The sequence below is a fragment of the Lissotriton helveticus genome, chromosome 8, assembly GCF_964261635.1.
Source record: "Lissotriton helveticus chromosome 8, aLisHel1.1, whole genome shotgun sequence".
NCBI classification, from domain to species: domain Eukaryota; kingdom Metazoa; phylum Chordata; class Amphibia; order Caudata; family Salamandridae; genus Lissotriton; species Lissotriton helveticus.
In genome coordinates this window covers 927,541,979-927,564,005 of record NC_136069.1, presented here as the reverse complement: position 1 = coordinate 927,564,005, position 22,027 = coordinate 927,541,979, and the positions used below count along the sequence as shown (strand labels likewise).

At 43.8% G+C, this 22,027-nt stretch overlaps 1 protein-coding gene across 1 annotated transcript in view; it reads right to left on the bottom strand.

The window, feature by feature from the left end:
* LOC144773828 (interphotoreceptor matrix proteoglycan 2-like) overlaps positions 1-22,027 on the bottom strand; it is an 815,142-nt gene that overhangs the window by 580,717 nt on the left and 212,398 nt on the right. The window contains exon 3 of the mRNA XM_078658923.1: positions 7,541-7,707. Coding sequence (XP_078515049.1) covers positions 7,541-7,707 — 167 coding nt within the window. The remainder of the gene's footprint in view (positions 1-7,540; positions 7,708-22,027) is intronic.

Sequence of the window (22,027 nt, the reverse complement as noted above, 5' to 3'; positions counted from 1 at the left end):
CACAGATTCCCGACTTCAGCCTGTAAGTCAGAGACGTCAGTGACCAGGCTAGTGGTCTTGAGATCCAGGGATTTGACCTTTTCGTTTGTCTTCGCCAAATCCGCCCTGATCAGATTGACATCAATCGACACAGTATCCAGTTTAAGAGTCAAGGCCTCATATTGTTGCCCCAATGAAGCCTTCATACCGGTAATGGCGCCCATGAGATCCCGCAACGAGGGCTCTTCCTCAATCGATGAGTCCTCCGGCATTGCCGTCGAGGGTTTAGATGCTGCGCCCGGCGATCCTTTAGTAAGGGTGTACCGGTCCATAATGTTCGTTTGCAAAGCACTCCCTCGAACGCCCGGTTTAGTCTTGCGCCTCTCACTCTCTGGCTTGGTGGCCATCTTAGATCCTGGACCCGTACGGGTCGCCTGTTGTCGGGTGAAAATGGTGACTGCGGTGGCAAATGCAGGACCAAAAGGGCGAAGGTGGTGCCAGTCTCAGAACAGAAAGCCACGACAGATCGGCATCAGAAGCGGATAGACCAAAAGTATAGGCACGTCCGGCCGTCTACGTAGCTAACAAAGTCAGGGTGATCTCCGGACAGGAATCGAAACCAAAAGCGGTCGCCAGCCCACTCAAGTCAGGCAGTCCGTTGTTGTTCACTTACTGGACGGCAGGCCAGACAAGATAGCTCGGGGCGTCAGCTTGGAGCAGGCCAGAAAACTGCGGCGATCTGTATCTCCGGACCCCGAAGTCCAAAAAAGTTTTTGGGAACAGATAAATGATCAGTAGAACTGCGCCAATAAACACCCGTCGTCCGAACCAGGATAAAGTACAGGATAGTCGATGGAGGTGGCGAGGGTCCGGGAGCCCTGTGCTCACGCGACCATCTTGGGTGCGCGCGAAGCTCCTCCTCCGCTCTTTGAGTTTTTATTTATTTATACTAGGTACACTGAGCCAAATTATGTGTTGGTTTTAAAAGGGAACAATTGGCTCCCGCACCTAACTCCTGTTGACAAAAGTCTGCTGTTTTTCGTATATTGCACTTTGCACTTTGTTTTTATCATCTACTGAAGTAGTTTACCTGCACTTGCGTTACTGATAAATTTAAAAAGTATTGAAGTTTTTTTATATGAAATTTTAATGTTGTTTATTTTGCTATAGATTGTAATGGTTTTAAGTAAAACAAACAAATAAACAACTAATATTAGAGAACGCAATACTGTTAATTGTATTTACTTCAACTAACACCTAAACTTGAACGTTTTCCTGCTCGTCTTACTCCTACTAACTCTCTTAAAACGCACATACTCCTGCCTTCTCCTAATCTTACCCCAATTTTCACTCCTTCTTACAACTATTCTCACTACTATTGTTCTTCTTTTGCTCCTACTCACCTACTTACTCCTAATTCCTCATACTTCCCCTCTTACTCCTCTCTACCGCTGCTCTTAGTTCAACTTAAATCCGTTCCCCCACCCACGCGGGTTCATCACCCGCTTCATCTCCTCTGCACTCATCTATCATTCCAAAATCATGCATCAATTTTCCCTGTCCTAAGAACATTCCCAAGCACCTCCTCATACAGCAAGCATCATATCCCACCACAGCCATGCAGTCATCCATTCATCCTTGTATAAAACCACACAGGTGCGGATCCATCCGTGCAAGCAAACAGCACCCACAGATCTGCCTTCCCCTCTATGTGTGTCGCCTGGCTGAAGGCATGGCAGTGTGTGCACAAGCGCAATTGGGGATTGTACCTATGCAGGCAGGGACCGTATGCAGGGCCGGACTGGGAACACAAACCAGCCCTCGCTATTCTGCCCGCCCGGGCCGTGGAGGGGGGGGGGCGAGATGCAGCACTGCTTCCCCTTTGGCACTGCTGCCGCTTTTGTTACAGGGGACCAATATTGCAGCACTGCTGCTGAACCATCCCCCAGTAGCAAAACCGACACCCAGCACTTAAAACCCTTCCGGCCCACCGGGAAAACGCCTAGTGCCTGCTGCGGCCAGTCCGGCCTTAGCTGTGTCTGGTTTCCTTTCATGCATGGTTGTTACACCAAAGAACACAACATAGCTCAAAGCAAGGAAGACCTGAAGGCTTTGGCAATGCTTGTTGTGACCTGGAGGCGATCAGACAGTTGAGTTATTCCTAAACAATAATTCTGTCCATTGATCAGCGGGAAGAATCGATTTCAGGATTACCCTTGGACCCCAGGCTAGAGACAATGCGCCAAGAAACCTTACAGATTCAAAGCCACCAACCTCCTCGTGGCCCAGTTAGGGACAGGTACTGATGCATTCCTTTTCGGGTTAATTAAATATTCAGAACCTTCATTGCTCTGCAGTACAACACAACCAGGCCCGGTTCTAGAAGGAGGGCCAGGTGGGAAAGGCCCTCTCGAGATAGCCCCGTGGCCCACCCAAGGCCCTCCCAAGATAGCCCAGTGGCCCACCCAAGGCCCCCCAGGATAGCCCCCCGAGGCCCACCCAAGGCCCCCCCAGGATAGCCCCGTGGCCCACCCAAGGCCCCCCCAGGATAGCCCCGAGGCCCACCCAAGGCCCCCCAGGATATCCCCGAGGCCCACCCAAGGCCCCACAGGATAGCCCCGTGGCCCACCCAAGGCCCCCCCAGGATAGCCCCGTGGCCCACCCAAGGCCCCCCCAGGATAGCCCCGTGGCCCACCCAAGCCCCCCCCCATGATAGCCCCGTGGCCCACCCAAGGCCCCCCAGGAGAGCCCCGAGGCCCACCCAAGGCCCCCCCAGGAGAGCCCCGAGGCCCACCCAAGGCCCCCCCAGGATACCCCCGAGGCCCACCCAAGACCCCCAGGAGAGCCCCGTGGCCCACCCAAGGACCCCCCAGGAGAGCCCCGAGGCCCACCCAAGGCACCCCCAGGATAGCCCCGAGGCCCACCCAAGGCCCCCCAGGAGAGCCCCGTGGCCCACCCAAGGACCCCCCAGGAGAGCCCCGAGGCCCACCCAAGGTCCCCCAGGATAGCCCGGAGGCCCACCCAAGGCCCCCCCAGGATAGCCCCGAGGCCCACCCAAGGACAATCTTGCGTGCCTACAGGCTCGCTATTAAAGCACCATTGAGTAACTTTCACATCTAAGGCCAAACGCCTTGCGCTATTTTAGGTGCCTGGAGGCAGGGGTGAGGTCACTAGTGATCGTTGCGTTTACTGTGAATGTGTAAACGAAGGGGTACTAGAAACACCCCCACCATAGAGGTACCGCAAGCTCTGGTCACACAGTATTTAAGAGATTAAAACAGATTTATGTCAGAAACGGCGTGAAGGATATTGGTATAGTGAAAATGTCCATGTAAGCAGGGCAGATATCTTAGTAGTCTTTTGTTTTATTTTCTTTCTGCTGTGACGCTATTTTTTACTTATGTCTGAGATCATAGTAATTATGCGGGCGGGGAAAACCAAATTATGCGGCAGTGTTGACTAAATTATGTGGTAAGAAAAGGCAAATTACACAGTGTAATGGGGCATATTTTGTAAAATATGTCTTCATTATTTTTATATTTTTACACGATAACACTTTCTTGGCAAAGGTTACGCCTCGTTAGTACCAGTTTAACACTAAAATGCAGCAACAGACAACTGATAGTTGACCAGTTGATCAGTCAGCTTTTGAAAAGGGTCTCCACTGCTACGTAAGACGTCACTGCGCTTTTAGTAACTTTTGATCCATTTGAAGTAGAAACGTTCTTTTCTCTTAAAATTTTGCAGCAGGTGATGGATTATGTGACACATTTGACAAATCCATAATTATGCTGAATACGCTGTCGCCTCTGAATCACATATTTCCAGTGGCCCTGCTTATGGTACAATATTAAGAAAAAAATAACTCTGGCAATGGCAAAGTTGTGACTCTTCTTAAGTGAAAAGACTTGTCAAGTTTCACTAATACAACACCCATACAGAATGGGAAGGAGCAGAGCAAATGCCTATTACAACAAAGAAAAGCACTAGCAACATGTGCTGCAGCAGTTCTGCCTACTCTCACCAATTCTCCCGAGGTACTCACAGAAGGCGGAGCTCTCAGATATAAATAGAAGGAACGTAAAAAACATACACCCCACTTTGGGGCACCAGTGACTTTGCATTTATTCTCTCCCAACAAATTCTCTCATTTTTTACATGAATATCCGGAAATGGATTATAGCCAGGGTCACTGCTTGTATGCGATTCTGCTGCTGGATTGTTTTACACGTAATTATGAATTTGCCACATAATGCATCCAATGTTACTGAAAACGCAGTGATGTGTTGCTGCACAGTGGGAAACAACCAGCTCAGCGCATGCCTTACAGCGCATGCGTTTACATCGCGTGCACCTACAACGCACGCGACGTTACATCGCGTGCGTTGTCTGTGCACGCCATTACGTCGCATGCGCATTTAGAACGCATGCATTCACAACGGGATGGGATGTAATGGCGGCCTCCGGGGAACACAGACGAGAGGGAGACAACGCGGGAACAACGGTGAAACAGGTAAGGAGGTGCTGTTTTGGGGTTAGGGCTACTAGGGCTACTTAGGAAATGGGTGCTGTTTTGGGGTGGCGGTAGGGATACTAGGGCTACTTAGGAAATGGGTGCTGTTTTGGGGTGGCGTTAGGGCTACTAGGGCTACTTAGGAAATGGGTGCTGTTTTGGGGTGGCGCTAGGGCTACTAGGGCTACTTAGAGAATGGGTGCTGTTTTTGGGGTTGCATTAGGGCTTAGGGCTACTTTCAGTATAGAGGCTGTTTTAGGCTTTAGGGTTGAGGTTGGAGTGTAGGCTTGTATTACTGTTTAGGGCTTAGGGGTTAGGGAAGGGTTAGCGTGCCGTATTGTAGGGTACAAAGTTTAAGGTTTAGGGTCGGGTACGTCGCGTGCATTAGGGATTAGTGCTACTTTCAGTATAGGGGCTGTTTTAGGCTTTAGGGTTGAGGTCGGAGTGTAAATTGCTATATAATACCATGCGGGGTGTCTGTATGCAATGTTATGGTCTTTCACATGCATGCCTATACCAATGCGACGTAATGGTATGCGATGTGATTACTCACGATCTAAGGGCACATGCGGTGTAATAATTCCGATGTAAGGGCATGCGATGTGAGTGTTTGCGATGGATCGTCATACAACCCTGCACAGTGGATGGCTTTTCACAAAGGTTTACGTGTCACTAATGAGGTAAAGCCTTTTTTCCACACTGTTAACATGTGTAAACAAGCATTGGCAAAACCAATTGGTCTCGCCCCGTGGGAGGGCTTTTAACATTGGCAATCGGGTGATGGGTGGCTAACAGGCGAGGAGGGGTGGATTTGCAAAAAAGAACTATAAAGAGGCTACAGTGGCCGCTTCTTAGTGCTTCTTAGGTTCAGATTGCAGAAACGGGGCAGGTGGAGGGGGAGAGGAAGAAAGAAGAAAGAGAGTACAAGAGAGGGAAATGGGAAATAAAACAGTGGGAAGGTTGGTAAAAGCAAGAGAGAACAGAAAAGAGGAGAAGGAGAGAAAGACCGAGAGATCGAAAGACATTAGGGGAAAAATGGAGAGAGATTGGAGGTGTATCAAAGAAGGTGAAATTATAGGGTAAATTAAGCATTAAAATGTGGCACAGTAACAAATCAAATAAAAAAACATTCTGACAGCAGATTCATGAAGATAAAGATACATGGGGTGGTGGTGGAAGGGGGAGAACAAACAGGGACGTGATATGGGATGGAAGGTGGAAATAAACAAGGGAGGGTGGAGATAAGTTAAATACATTTTTTAAAAGAGCTAGAGAAAGGCAGCAAAGAAGAACGACAATGATACCAATGATTGGTAACCTATGGTCGGGTTCCAAGCCCACTATTAGGTACAAGAGTGTGTTGCTTAATTCCAGAGCCTGCTGATCTTCAGGCCCCAAACTTATAAGAGAGAGAAGGGTGAGGTGGAGAGAAGCAGAGGTGAAGCTGAGAGATGGGGAGGTGTTAGGGGTAATGAGGATGAGGTGGGTGCAAGAGGGAGGATAGTTTGAACAAAAGGTGGACGGTGATGGGAAGAAAAGGAGGGCAAGTCGGAAAGACAGGGAAGAGTAAGCAAGAGAGAGTGGAGGGCGAGGAACAGAGAAAAGGGCAAGGAAGAGAGAGATGGGTGAGGTGGAGAGAGATGGGTGAGGTGGAGAGAGATGGGTGAGGTGGAGAGAGATGGGTGAGGTGGAGAGAGATGGGTGAGGTGGAGAGAGATGCGTGAGGTGGAGAGAGATGCGTGAGGTGGAGAGAGATGCGTGAGGTGGAGAGAGATGCGTGAGGTGGAGAGAGATAGGTGAAGTGGAGACAGAAGAGTGAGGTGGAAATAGAAGGATGAAGTGTAGTCAGAATACACTGCTGCACAGTGACAAATGTAAGTGATCAAGAGAGAGAGAAAGTAGGATAAGTTGAAAAGAGAGGCGGGTGAGGTAAAATAAATATAAAATTGAGTGGGGAAAAATGAAGGGACATACAAACACAAGTAGCTAAGATGGAGAGAGAGTAGGATGATGCAAAGAGAGAAGAGAGTGAGGTGGGAGGAAGTAGAGGGTGAAGTGGTCGGGAAAGCAAGGTGAACCAGAGAGAAAGGAGGGTGAAGTCGGAAGAGAGGAGGGTGACATGGAGAGAGAGGAGGGTGACATGGAGAGAAAGGAGGGTGAAGTGGAGAGAGCAGAACACATCACACCTATAGATTTAAACCTCTAGAAATGCACAGGCAAAACTAGTAGTCAGAACTAGGCAATAGTATGGTATGCAGTTCACCCAACATGCACAGACCCAGCTATCAGACTCCTGGGAGCCTCTGGACAGCCCTACTTATTTTCAAGGCCCACCCATTCTTCTTCATGGCCCACCCAGATCCCACATCCTGGAGCCGGGCCTGAACACAACACTGACTACATTCACATCTTGCTGCACTTCCACTTTTCAGACGTCCTTACCAACACCAAACGCCATTTAACTACTGATGAAGAGGGTGTGCGTGATGTGCAAAGATTAGCTTTGAATGCACTGCAGACATCTCGGCAGGAGACAATGGATAAGCCTTTAATGCGCCCTCGGCCAGGGGAACAAGTTGGCAAGCCTCAGTGGTGACAGACGTCTGGGAGTCTCACTTCCATATCAGAATGGCATGTAAGTGATTTGTAAAAGGGCTAAGCAGTTTCAGGTAAACTAATAAAAGGCTCCAGACAGGCTACCCTAAAATGACCTCAGGACTGCAAAATTCATTTGCAGGAGTATGGTGAGAATTTCTAGCTTAAGATTGAAGTAATTGGTTTGAGTGAATCCCAGGAGTGTGCCAAAAATACTCAAAATAGGTCCTCGCATTAAGAGTGCACATTTTGTGTGCTGTGAAGTTCCAAATGACAAAACAAAAACAAGCAATTCAAAGTATTCTTTCACCGAAAATATTTTTAACAGTGGTGACAGAAAAGCAGATGTTCAAGTAGAAATACTAATCAACTGGAATGTACAAATTGATCAAAATGTAGGAGCACACAGAATTGTATTTATTAAAAAGTTAAATCACACTGGTCCGAACGTACCTTCTCAATTAGGCTGAGATGCTCTTCTGTGTGGCTGAAATTGGCCCCAATGTCAAATATAGTCAGCCTGCCTTCCTGGCACAGCTCCATCCAGTTCTGATACTCATTTCGGTCAGGGAGTCGGTCCCAGAATATTTTGAAGACTTCCCACATTGTTTCCTGGCACACTAGGAAAACACAAAAAGGAATGAAATTAAAATAAGGCCTATTACCTTGTTTTAAAAAGCGTACTAAACCACTAAACTTGCAATAATATATGTTGTGTCTTGTATAGCTGGTGTCACTCATAGCTGGAGTAAATTGATATCTGCCTCTCTGATGACAGGTATGGTTTCCATACTCTCTGGAGTTCACCCACCATATTTACACAAGAGGAATGGGAGTCGAATGAAAGAGTAATTCAAAGACTCCAAGACTAACTTGAAGGGTTCAACCATATCTGGTCTTTCTTTTTGATTAACACCATACAGCAGGATACCTGCTGACCCCTCCCCAAGGTAGTTTTTGTTCTCAGCTATTAATAATATGCCGTTTATTAAGACCAAGATATCAAGACCACTCCGTTGTAGTACTTATGCAGCTAGATACCAGTAATATTAAATTAAACTTTTATGCATTACCTAATTGATCATTTCTTCTGGATTGATGCTATGGGTGTTTGACTGGAATACATGCACTATATAAATGCTTTCTCTTGTCCTATAATTCCTCCATCTCATTTTGGTCTTTCTCCGCAACCACCTTGTCACTACCCACCCCATTCACCAACCCGGGAAAAGGATCATGATAGACAGTTATATGAAGCCTCCCCTTCTGATTACTCATGGGATGTTATGAGATAGAGTACAATACTGCATCAAAGGTGTGAATTTGATTTGCATTTATTCAATATGCCTACCAATAGTGTTAACACAATGTGCAGGTACTCTTGTAACCTTGCATTTGTGCGTTCTCTGCAGGTGCGCAATGCTTCCTGATTATTGTACGCCCCTTTCCATCTGTTGGGACTTTTGTCTTGTATAGAAAATATGAGACCCTGGCTGGCCACTTTTAACGAGCCATCCAGCAAATGGTGTAACAATACATCTCAAAACCACAGCAGACGTCATCTCAAAACTACAGCAGACGTACTCAAAGAACTTTCTAGAATGCTTATTTTTGGTGCGTGTTAGCGAGGTGGGTCTGGGTAAAGAGAGCTGTGTTTATTTTCAACACTGGAAGAACCCTTCAATATTAACTTGTTCAATTTGACTGATTCTAATGCTCAAACTACTAGGTGGAATTTTTAGAACTCTTAAAAAACATAGATAAGTCAGTAGGGGGCATATGTATGAAAAGACAAATTGTGAGTCCTTAATAGCGATTTTTTGCGAATCGCTATTAAGGACTCGCAAACTATGTAGGTAGGAATCGCAAGAATAACTGCGATTCCTACGCATTCCTTAATTGCGACTCGCAAACTGTGAGTCGCAATTAAGGAATCCTTTCCCATTCATTCCTATAGGCCAATAGGCCCATATGAATGGGAATTGCGTGCGCAAATTGTGGGTACCCAACAGGTACTCACAAATTGCGCACGCAATTTCTATGGTGCAAGGGTTCCAAAAGGACATCCTGTTGTACCCCTGAAATGTGCATATGTGCACATGTGGCGCACATACATATGTGTGCCTCGTGGCACTTTGAAAAAAGTAAAAAAGTGCTTTTTACAAAGAATTTGCTAATTACCACCAAATGTAAGTTAGTGGTAATATGCAATTTCTTATGCCAAATGTGCACAACTTAGGTGCTTTCTTCATCGCATTTAAGGACTCGCAATTTGCGATTCCTTAAAGCAATTGCAAAATAGGGAATCACAAATTTGGCGATTCCCCATTTTGCGATGGGTTTTTTCTATAGTACATCACAAAAGGCCTTTTCCCATTCGCAAATGGGCCAATTCTGAGAATCCGCCCGTTTGTGAACGGGAATTGGGCTTCATACATATGCCCCTAGGTCCCTAACAGAGACACAGTTGCTCATTGCACTATTACTTTGTCTCTTATTGTTAGACGAAGTAGGTCTGATTTGCTTTTTCTCCCCTTTGTTCCAAGTAGAAGGCTATGTTGTCCAAAACCACATGATCTCAACTTTTGCTCTCTGTTTAAAATATCACAGCATATTTTATGATACGTCTGGCTGGATCTGTTAATCATTCAGACTACAGCATCTGCAAGTGATTCCGTTTATTTAGGTTCTCTATTCAGAATGCCATTTTATCCTGGGAACCCAGAAACCAATACTATTTACAGTCTTTGTGTCATTCAGTTTAAGGAATGTCAGTGATTTATGCTTGGATCATTTAATTCATCCATGAACATATGCATCATTGTTTCTTTCCCAGCATTCAAGGTACCAGGTTGATCAAGTACATTGGAGTGAAAATGTTTTCTGGTGGACTCTATGCTTGATTTAGTACTCATACTAGTATAGAATAATTGTTGAAAAGCCTATCACTAGTGTTAGCCTTGGGCTTCCATGATGTTTTCATAACATTGGAAGGAAAAAAGCAGATCACCTATCTGGATTCAGAGTATATCTAATTTTGGTCACAAACTATTACTTCACCATTCACTTCCTAAACATAAAGATTAGTTGTTTTCCAACATTTCCACCACAGCATCTCCAAACAATAGACATTATCACTGCTTACCCAATGCAGACACAAGAATCATATGACAGTCAAAACAGCAGTGATTTACAAAGACATTCTCTAGTAGAGCTAGTTCTGAAAAATTGTATTGATAAAGGTAATATGTGAGAGAAAGAGGTCAAGAGGTTGAAAGATCATACAGCCATCTCCATCAGAGACAGCACTAGTACACTGTCCCTTAGTTTGGTGCCAGTATTTCCTTATGTATATGCCAAATATCTAATCTTTCTTCCTTCAGGCAATGTTCTGCCAAAATCACATGACTCTCATTTTGCCAAAGGTTAAATAATAGTGTACTAGTATCTTTCTATTTCTTTGCAGTCCCGAATTTGAAAACGCATTCTAGCAAACTCACAAGGTGTTGATTCATTTTGGTACAAATTAAGAGATACTGAGTGATGCCCCGCTTTCTTTTACGGGATGATCCCTATATTTTGCCAAATTTGTGCAACAGAAGAACATACCACAAATATGTGAATCTCAGGTATTACATCGCAGACATTAGTAAATGTGTTGTTTCGAGATCTTGAACACTTGCATCTTTGTATAACATTGGTTATTCTAAGCTCCAATATTGGTTGCATTTTGATAGGGTGTTTAGCCTGTTCAGCGCTATAAACTATTATTCATTTGAATTCTGCTGTTAGATCTTCAACACAATAATGTATGCTATCCATGACCAGGGTAGAACATGAGGACCAAACAAAATAAATAAATAATAATAATAATAATAATAATGTATGCTATCCAGACATCTAGAATCTGAGAATCTGCAGATCTTTAGAGGGTATACTCTGATCATAGAGAACATAATCACCTTCTAAATTCAGATGCAGATTCCAGTCTATTTAGGGAAAATATGAAAATGTGTCCTTAGTGGTAATAGACAGCAAGATGCACATATAAAAAAATAGTAATTACAATTCAGTTGTTCAATCAACTTGAAATTATTTTTCAGGTTAAATCTTCCGAGCTTTAGGAATGCAAGGGCAATTATTTGTATGTTTTGTTTTGAAAATGTGAATAGAGAAGCACATTACCTCAGAAGGAACCATAACTAAGAATTTAGATTGATGGTTATCCTACAGATTGCACCATCAGTGTCTAAATCTTTAGGCGTTTGCTCAGGCTTTAAGTTTAGGGTGACCAGACGTCCCGGTTTCCCCCGGACGGTCCCGGTTTTCCCTGGCTGGTCCCAGTTTTTGGAGCAGTGTCCCGGCGTCCCAACACTTTGCTCCACATTAAAGAAATGTCCCAGTATTTGTACAGTGCCCGGGTTAAACAGCGAAATGTCTCAGTTTTTAAATAGTATCTCGGGGTGCTCACTTATTTCACACAGGTCCTGTGACAGGTCTCTATTGGGCTCTCCATTTTTGCCCTCAGGGTAAAAAAAAAAGTTTACCGCTGCACTCCACTGCCTTCAAAGAAACCAGTTATAGTTCGTTCACAGTCTCATCATTCCAGAACTGAAGCACTTTCATTGTTATGTACAAAGAAGCCAAAGTTGTTGCTTATTTTGCTTATGCAGCTAACAGCAATTGACAAAGCTTATAGTTCTGGCTTGTTGTGTGTGTAATGTTACTTGTTTTATTATTTATCTGGATACAATGACAGAAACAGCACATTTTTTCGGGCGGGACACTATGCTAAGCACAGATTTTTTTAGCTTATGTGTTTTGAGCCTCACCCTTAATTACATCAGCCACGCCCCTTTGAGAGACCCCCCTCAGTTTTTCCATCCCACTAAAAGCCTGGGTACTTCTGTCATGTCACCTGGTCTTTGTAGAGTTCAGTGTGGGAATTCAGCACACTGCCTTGTTTGGGAGAGCTTGGAGGGCAGAGGGTGCATGAGTGGTTGAAGGGAGTTTGGGAGAACTGTCGGGTGTAGTGCACGAGTAGTGATGTGGTCTAATTACTGTAGCCTCCAAGCCTGCTCAGGTAGTATTTCTTCTACATCTGAAGGCCCTGTGTGATGCAGAAGCGGTGATACACCTGCGGTGCAGTTATCTCATGGGACATGGTTGGGTGAGATGCACAGGGTCAGAGGCGAGCTCTGCTTGCTGTGATCTACAACATGTCAGTGCTGTAGTACCCTTCTCCACACTACTCAGACCGCCTACCTGGAAAGAAGCTATGCGCTGTATGGTTCTACCAGATGACCAGAAATGTGGGCTTGTAATTGGAAAGTAACTGCCCCCTGAAGAAAGGCACTCCCTAAAATGCACTTGGGGAAATGTTTTCAAGCACTATGATGTCACGGGTTTTATCATAGCAAAGAATGGATGCATAGACAGTGCCTAGAGGTGTTTTTAAAGCTGCACAAAAGGAGACACTTATGTATGACAGCCACGTGCACAGTGCGGACATCACCAGTAATATACTGCATCAATTTTAGAGTTAGCCTTGTACCTGAAAAATGCCACAGTCACCCCCCCCCCCTTATCTCAGAGGCAGAGACAGGCCAATAGTCACAGCCCAACCCACACCTCAGAGGCACAGACAGGCATTCTCTCATACCTCCCCTTATCTCAGAGACACAGACAGGCCTACCATCTCAGCCCTTCCCGCATCATAGTGCCTTTTGTCTCCCTTTCTCTTTCTTCTTCCTCTTCCCCTTCTCAGCTTCTGGCATGGGGCAAGCTTTTTACCCATTTTTGCAAGTTCTGGATTAAAATAGTTACTTACGCAGACGACACTCAACTTGTCGTCTCGCTATCCCAACAAGAGAGTTGCTTGGAAAATCTATTTCCCTGTCTCTCTGGAATTTATTCCTCGATGACCAACTCCCGGCTCAAAATGAATGGAGCAAAAACAGAGCTAATGCTCCTGGGCCACCAATTAACAGCTTTACCTAAGTCCATCTGGCCTCCATGTATGGGTGACTTCCCCGTCCCTAAAGAAGAAATTAAAAGCCTAGGGGTTTGGTTTGAACAAGATCTGACCTTCAGGACACAAGCAAAAAAAACTGCTGGTATTTGCTATGGCCTACTTCGGTCTGTGCGGAAGGTCCTTCCACTCCTGCCTTTTCAGTCTAGGAAGCTGTTAATCCAGGGTCTTATATTATCTAGACTGGATTACAGCAATGCCCAGTTCCTGGCAGCACCCGAAGCCACCATCAACATGCTCCAACGTGTTCAGAACTCAGCAGCTAGGCTGCTTACCGGCTCCTCGATAAGATCTTCGGCCAAGCCGGCATTGAGATCTCTTCACTGGCTGCCGATCCGCGAAAGAATTAAATTTAAATCCCTGTGTATAACTCACAAGTTACTTCAGGGAAAGGGACCCCCTATCCTTAGGAACCTCATTTGCCCCTACAAGTCCTCTAGGTCTCTCCGTTCTGATTTTGGAAATTTGGCCACTGTCCCCAGAGTGAGGAAAGCGCGCTCTGGGGGATGTCGATTCTCGGTCAACGCGGCAACACTTTGGAATTCTCTTCCCGCAATGATTCAAACTGAATTTTGCCATCTGAAATTTCGTAAGCTCCTCAAAACTTTTCTTTTTCCCATTGAGCCCTAATTAACGGTACCCTCCTCATTTGTTTTGCTCTTGGTTCTACAGCGCTGGGACGCTCCCGGGCAGTCATGCGCTTTATAAATCAAATTTCATTTCATTTAATTTCAGTAGTTTTGAGGTCGTTCTTGGCATTAATAAAGCATAAACCCCACAACCTATAATGCACATGCTGTTAGCTTAAACATCCACTGCTGTCTGGGTCACACATCTGATTTGTCATCTGTAATTCTTCATCTGTGTCTGTAGAGGCGGCTGTCATTGAAGTCACTTTTCTATATTGATAACAGCTGTCAAATAGTCCTACTTTTATGTCCATGGTTCCTGCTAACTCTGGCACTACTTCTATGTCTATGACCTGTCCCTGTTTTTGGTTTTGAGAATCTGGTCACCCTAATTTGTTTCATTCCACAATTTCAGAAAGGAAGAGCAATAAACAATCATTCCCAATCCAGTTGCCCAAGTTTAAAAATCCCAATATATTGCAATCAAAGATTTATAAAGTGTGCCATGAAACAATTCCTCAAACACGAGCTGTGCTATGATTGTATGTAGGTACTATCTTGATTGTTATATATAGTAATTCAGCACCAACAATGTTATTACAAGTGCAATAAGTGCCGATGTTTAGATTTTATGTAACAGAAAAGATAAAATACAATAAAGATATATTTTTTTTAAATGACAATTCCTCAACTTCATTTAAAGTTGTTATCAGGATTCTTGGCAACTGAAATTGATGGATGGTGAGATTGTTCTGTGACTCAAAAAGGATGCGTGTTGAGAGTGTGGAGACTGATAGCCAAGATTTCTCAGCATGAGACTGATACAGTAATATGTGAGTGGGGTGAGTGTGGAATCTGAGAGGACATTATGGTATAGGACGAGCACCCACCTGGTTTCACAGAGGATGGGGGAAAGGTGAAAGGGTTTTGTTTTGAGCATGAGGATGAACTGGCACCAAGCTGTCTGTGTTAGTGTCTTTCTGGAGGTGGTGTTATATGGGGAACAAACAGGAAGTCACATTTTGGGAACAAACGTTGTTTTTCATAATCAGACTTTGACCGAGAGCAAAAGTGAGAAAAGGGCAGAAAAGGGAGTAAAGAAAGATATGCAGTGACGCAAGGAGAAAACAGGAATCAAAATGAGCCTATTAGAGTGCAACTAAGAGACCAGAAATGTAGAGTAGTGGAAAAAAGAGGCATTAAGTGGAATCAAAATGGGATAGCTTTGTATATTTAGCAAACCCAGCATTCGGTGTTGATAGAGGACTCCTAAGAAAATGTTGGGCTCCTGGACGTGTGTTTTACAAATTAAGCACCCACCTGGGATATCTTGTCGCATCACTTTGCTTCAGTGGGGCATATCTGGGGTAGATCAGGGCAAACACCCACAGGTTTTGACACAAAGTCCAATTTACTAAGATAGAAATACTGGGCTTTTCATCAAACGTTAACACAGTACCGAAGCAGGTGCAATTGAAACAAGGAGAAATGTGCTCATTTCTCAAAAAAATGACAGATTGCACAGGTGCTACAGTGCACAGCACATTACCAGTGTGTGGAATCTTTTTGGGTTTCTCTATGCCTAGGAGTATTTAGGAGTATTTTCATGGAAGGGTATACTTCCAATTCAAATCCTATGCTGAACAGCACACTCTCAACATGGCCCCATGGTGCACATCTGTATATTGAAAAAGGCTACTTTGTTTGAGCACCAGTTCAAGGGATGACACTTGCCATTCCAGAGAGCTAAGGCTCTGTGCTGTAGTTTTTACTTCGTACAACTCAGAAAAGCAAATTTGAATGTTGTGTCTTTTGTAAATCTGGTCTTTTGATCCTGTAACGTGAATTAGTCCGTGACCTTCATGGAGTCTAAAAAAATGATCAGCCCACCAGAGCGTACATAACCTTGGGAAGGCATTTTTGACCGTTATTTGCTCTGAGGAGTACATTTCTTCTAAACAGCACCCAGGGATATATTTCACCTAGATCTTGAGATAATTGTCAATACCTCATTGATCAATGGGTGCAGATGGCAGCTTGCCATTTATTGTGTTCATTACATCTCCTCCAGTAAACCTATGTAGTAACACCACAGGTAGAATCACCAATTCCACAGAGGTGTCTTTTGTGATGCTGAATTTTTGCATCATTTCAAATTGGGGAGGTCGAAATGGGGCTTAACAGGAAGTATTGAAGAGCATGTCTTGCTACTTCGCAACATAATTTGCCTATGCAAACCACCTAGTTTCTCCTGTTGAAATGTGCGGGGGAAAAATAATCCATGAGAGTAGTAATTGTGCAAAACCTTTAAACCCGAGTGGGATGCAAACAAATCAACATTATCACAGGATTACTGCAGGAGTTGCCATGGTAACTTCGCTGAATGAGACATTTAGAAGCATAGTACATACAGGTAAGCATATAAAGATAAGCAAAGGATAAATTAGGTACCATTGATATTTCTCTTGGTCTAGTACCAACTATCATTTGTTAAGAAAAACGTTGATATACGTCAACAAACTAATTCCTGAGATAATTTGAGAATTGATCGATACCTTTGATGATTTCTTTATTCAAAATAGACTATGATGAAATTGAATTGACATGAATACTGCAATAGAAACAAACTGTGAAACAGTATGCTATGTAATTGAATATACTTACCTAGCTGAGGGCCCGATCCACAAAGGGCATCCTCACTCGTGGCAGAGGCCCGCAGTCATGGCGGGGGCCCGCAATCGTGGCGGATTCCTCTCAGGCATGGTGGGGGGGCTTGCACTCATGGCAGACGCCCAGAAGGCACGATGGGGGGCCCGCACTCGTGGCAGGGCCTCCACAATGAGAAACTGCAATTCGGAGGTCTTGCCACGACTGCTGTGCCTCTACCACGCGTGCAACCGATGCCCTTTTTGAATCGGCCCTTAGACGGAATGTATTATCTAGAGCACGGTGTGAAAAACTACAGCGCTGCATTGCATAGAGGATAAAACATAGAGCAGCACCTGCTTTACAAGAGTCACCTGCTGGGGGCAACTCTACTAGTGAATAGGTGAATGTGAAAATGAGTTAGTGGGTAGTCGAATAGATAAACGACCAAATACATGGAAGAATGAATCAGCAAACTCTCACTGTATTTCAACTTGGATGGCTGCAAAGGACCCTTTTGGTTAAAACGTTCCTATGCAGTGTGTGATAAGGAATTGCAGTATGTATACTTTTTCACAGTACTTGTCTGCCATGTTATTTTCTGCTCATTGGGGGATTTGGCAGGCCTTTCGCCACCTGCGAGATGTTGGTGACCCCTGTTAGATGGTGTGCTGTAAGAGTTTTAGTCATTTTATTAATTGGACAACTATTGCAAGCCATCTCCTTATTCTTCACCGCAAAGCCATCACTGGCAGGTAATATTCAGGGGTCAAAAACCTAAACTATGACAGGAATCCATTTTAAACTGCCATTTATAGACTAAGCAAACAGAAGGAGATGATGGACGGAGCGCTGAAACTTTTCAGACACTCACCCTCAGTCACAGATCTGGGTTGAAACCATCTTCGTTCTTTAGCTCACTTCGCCACCCCAGTTCAGACACAGCTATATGCAAATCAGTCTTGACCCTGTGCCTCATGGGAACAGTCCAGTCCAAACTGCCAAGCCATGTCTTTCCTGGACTGGAAACAAGCATCCTAGGACCAGTTTCGGACTACCAGCCCTCATCAGCCAGGCTAGCTTGAATCCAGTGGCAAAGTGAGCAAAGAACCCACGCTGGGCATACCCTGCCAACTTAGGGCAAACAAAGCAAACACAAGGAAAGGATGGACGGAGCGCTGAAACTTTTCAGATTCTCACCCCCAGTCACAGTCTGGGATGAATCCATCATCGTTCTTTAGCTCACTTTGCCACTGCAGTTCAGACACAGCTATAGGCAAATCTGTCTTGACCCTGTGCTTCATGGGAATAGTCCAACCCATACCGACCAAGCCATGTTTTCCCTGGACCGGAAACAAGCATCCTGGGACCAGTTTCGGGCTAACAGCCCTCATCAGCCAGGCTAGCTTGAATCCAGTGGCAGAGTGAGCTAGGGCCCACGTCTGGGCATACCCTGCCAACCTAGGGCGAGCAAAGCAAACACAGGGAGACTAAGCTCCACTGAAACAGAAGAATCTCTCTCTCAGAATCTGTCACATCCCGAAGGCACTCCATGTCTGCCAAATTGCATAAATTCAGTTAACCTATTAAAAAGTATTAAACAAGTTCAGGTAAGTAGTTGACTTAAGGCAAGCGTTGGAATGAATTAATTAATCTTTATTCGATTATGCGACATATTAATAAAAGATAAGTTAAAAACATATAAAATAATGATACATAAGTTTAGCATATAAAAATCAGCATTATAACAGTATTACAGTACTAAAAACTCTGAGATACTCCAGCAAGGTACACCCGAAATTGTAACCCACATATTTACAACAAAATTTGTTATAAATTGATAATCTTAATCCAGTATACTGCACCCTTCAGAAAAGAGGAAATAGCCATCAATACTGTATGATCAGGTAGTAACTGCAGGTGTAAAAAAGCTGTCCGAAACCAACTGAAGCCCCAGGACTTTAAACTTGATGCTAAATTCTTACGTCGTAAAAAGTCATATAATTTATAAAATAGTATCAAATGTTACAGAGTCTGTGGAAACAGCAGTCATAAAAGCATACCTCAGTCATTTTAGGATCAAACTGCCCTGGCGGAAAAAAAAGAAGGGAGCGTATAGAGCTCAACTGGAATTGTTTTAATAGAGATCTTTCCCAAGGTTGTCTAACAGCAAGAAGGTAGAGCTCAGGGACTGGTGACTTAGTGTCAAGTCAAGTCAAAAGGTAAGTTTATTTAGATCATAATCTTTAAACCAATACACTGTGCTTACTTGCAATAAAATATTATCAGTCAACAAAATTCATACAAAGTTATCATTAAATTTCATTCCTTTAAAATAACGGTGTAAATGGACTTCCCCCAGACAAATGGCAATTGACACCAGGTACACATATTATCAGCAATTCCAATGGTTTTCCTAATAAAATTCATAAAACCAATTATCTCTAGACAATTCTGTTTAAAACATTAAAATCTATAACTGATTTATTAAAACACTATATACAACTTTTTAAAAATTTCCCAACTGCGATTGCAATATCAATGCTTGGAAGTTCTGTTATTAGCTCAAGTGCTTGTCTCCTGTTCTTTATATCATATTTTATAAATATTGGGCGCAGACAAAGTTTACGCTGTTCTAAATTATTAAAACAGTCTAGCAAAAAGTGCACGATGTCCCCTTTTGTACCCAGCCTGCATTTGCAGTGCCCATTAGGGTCCAACATTTTGGTTTTAAATTCTTTATTTGATAACCATGGGTTGATCCCAATACGTAATCTTAGGATCCCTTGTCTAAACCACATGTTAGGCAATAGATCCAGGTAAGGGAACCAGGATTCCTTTGTCCATGCCTTCATCATAAAATCCACTGATATTTTGTTCCCTAGATATTCCCTATCCATACTTCTTGTAAACATTTGTCCATTAGTACGTAGTTCCTGTTTTGAGCACTCTATAGTTAGCGCCTCATAAGACATATCCACTTTTATATTTTCGCAGGCCTGTAACATTCTCTTCCTACACATTTTAGCCCATTTTAGGTCACTTCGTTGTATTTCGTTCCGGCACCAATGTGCAATTTTTTGATCGTTTTCTAGGCGTTTCCAGAAACGTATTACTGCACATTGTGCCTGCGCTCCCCAAGCTGTTGTCCCTAGCTCTGTTCTTATGGCTTGTACCATTGCCGATAGGGGTAGGGATAAGAGCTTTTTCAGGCATTTTCCTTCCTCTATGTCCCAGGCTCCCTTACCGCTCAAATAAAGGACTTGTGGTGGAATCATCGCATTAAATGCTTTCAATAATGGCCGATGAGACTTATCCCCATAATCCCGATTAAACATTTTTAAACCAGCAATTGAGGTTTGTGACTTCACTTTTTGGGCTTCAAGGTGTGTTTGCCAATTTAATTTTTTATCGAACCACACACCTAGATATCGGTATTTATTTACGGATTCTAGTTTAAGATCCCCTAAAAACCAATTAAACTTGATCGCTTTTTTCACAAAGCATAAGATTTTTGTTTTGTCTAGATTTACCTTTAAAAACAACTTTTTACAATATTCATTAAAAGAATTCAGTTTCCTTTGAAGGCCAATTTATGTTTGATCCACTATCACTAGATCATCTGCATATAGCAGACACAACACCTTTTTGCCATCCATTCTTGGACTGGCACTACCCTTTACTTCGAGATATTCCGGTACTTCAGATAGAAAAATGGAGAATAACTGGGGGGCCAGTACGCAGCCTTGCCGCAGGCCATTTCCAATAGGGATTTTTGGCGTTAGTGTCCCCTCAGTATCCCTGATAACTTGGGCCCAATTTTCCCGGTGCAATTCTTTTAATACTGTCAACAAGTCTCTGGGGATATTTTTCTTAATTAGTATTTCCCAGAGACAGTCCCGGTCCACCGAGTCAAATGCGGCTCGGAAGTCCACGAAGCAGCAACAGAGTTTTCCGTTCTGTTCCGTCGACTTCCTCGCCATTGCCCATAGGGAGAAGCAGTGATCTATTGTTGAATGGCCTGCTCTGAACCCTCCCTGTTCGATTGGTATTATTGAGTACTCCTCCACCCAGACATTCAGTCTGTTAAGGACAAGTTTTGAGAAGACTTTTGCCCCTATGTCCAGGAGGTTTATCAATCTGTAATTTTGCGGTTCCCCTGGGCTACCCTTTTTGTGGATGGGTCTGATTATTGCCCCCTTCCAGTTTGATGGCATTTTTCCCTCTGTTAGGATTATTTGGAAGAGGTTTGAGAAAAACTGTGCCTACCATTTTGTTTGGGATTTAGGGATTATAACTGGGAGATTGTCCGGCCCTGCTGCTCTAGTTAGATTCAACTTATTAATTATTTCTCCAATGTGGTCTTCTGTGAAATCTAATTTAAATTCGTCTGAGATTTCCTGCCACTCTGGAAATACTCTTATTCCTGAGACTAATCTTGCTTCATACAGTTCCCTTATATATTTGTCCCAGGCTGCCTCACTTATGACACATATCATTTCTCCCGTAGGGGGAGACGATGCTGCTTTTATCAATTTCCAAAATTTTTTCAAATTCTTATTTTCAATTGATTCTAGCAGCTCTCCCCAGCATTTCTCTTTAAACTCCCTTTTTGCATCAAGGGCCATCTTCTTAAGCTCTACTTTTAGGGAGATTATATATTTTTTCCTCTCTAGATTAAATTCTTTCCTTTGTTTTCTAGCTTCTGCCCTTATTTCTCTTTTTTTGGTTTGGCAGTCCATTGAGAACCATTTCAGCCGACTGGCACGACTGGTGACTTAGTGGACTAATGCGTCCTCTGCATGGGGCATGTGTTCGTTCTTATGGTCACAGGTTCAAATCCTGGAGGGTCCACTCAGCCTTTGATCCTTCTGAAGTCGATAAAATGAGTACCATTGAGTTGGTTAACAATAAACATCTGTTATTCAGTTCCAAGAGGCCCATGGGTGAACGTGGGCTTTACAAATACACATGTTCTGTTATGTTATGTTAAGGCCTACAACATTTTGCAGTAGTAAAAGGGATGTAATGGTTGGCTTCACAAGCACCTCAGATCCCCTGTCTTCCTTTAACTGCTTCCCTGACTGCATTCCTATCCCCCTTATAGAGGCACGCTTTGGGAGAGTTGAACGGACATCTGGGGTCGTATTACACAAAGTGCCACGGGGGTGTAACAGGAGTTTGTGCCCACTTTGCCCTCCCCTGGGTCAGTTTGGTAGTACAGAAGGGGACACCCCAGACATCCCCTTGCAGGCGGGTGCAGTCACTGACCTATAATTGCCGCCTGCACTGTGAAAACACAGAGAGAATTAAAAGGAGCCAATTCGTTTTTCAAATGAATGTGCTGCCATCAGGGCCTCGTGAGAGTGCATTCATCATAATACTGCACATTTTCCTTCATTGCACTCGGCGCATCTTTTAAAAGGTGCACACAGCGTAATGAAGGAAAATGCGCAACATGTATAATGCGCCCCTGGTGTACATTCTTATTTTCCTAAAAGAAACACATGTGACTCAGGGAGCACCTTTGTGAAATATGAAGCACATCACAGTAACAGTATCCTTGGCATCTGACAGTGTGCACTGTTGGCTACCTGTGTTTTCAGTTTTGTTTATCAGGTTTGCTTTGCCACG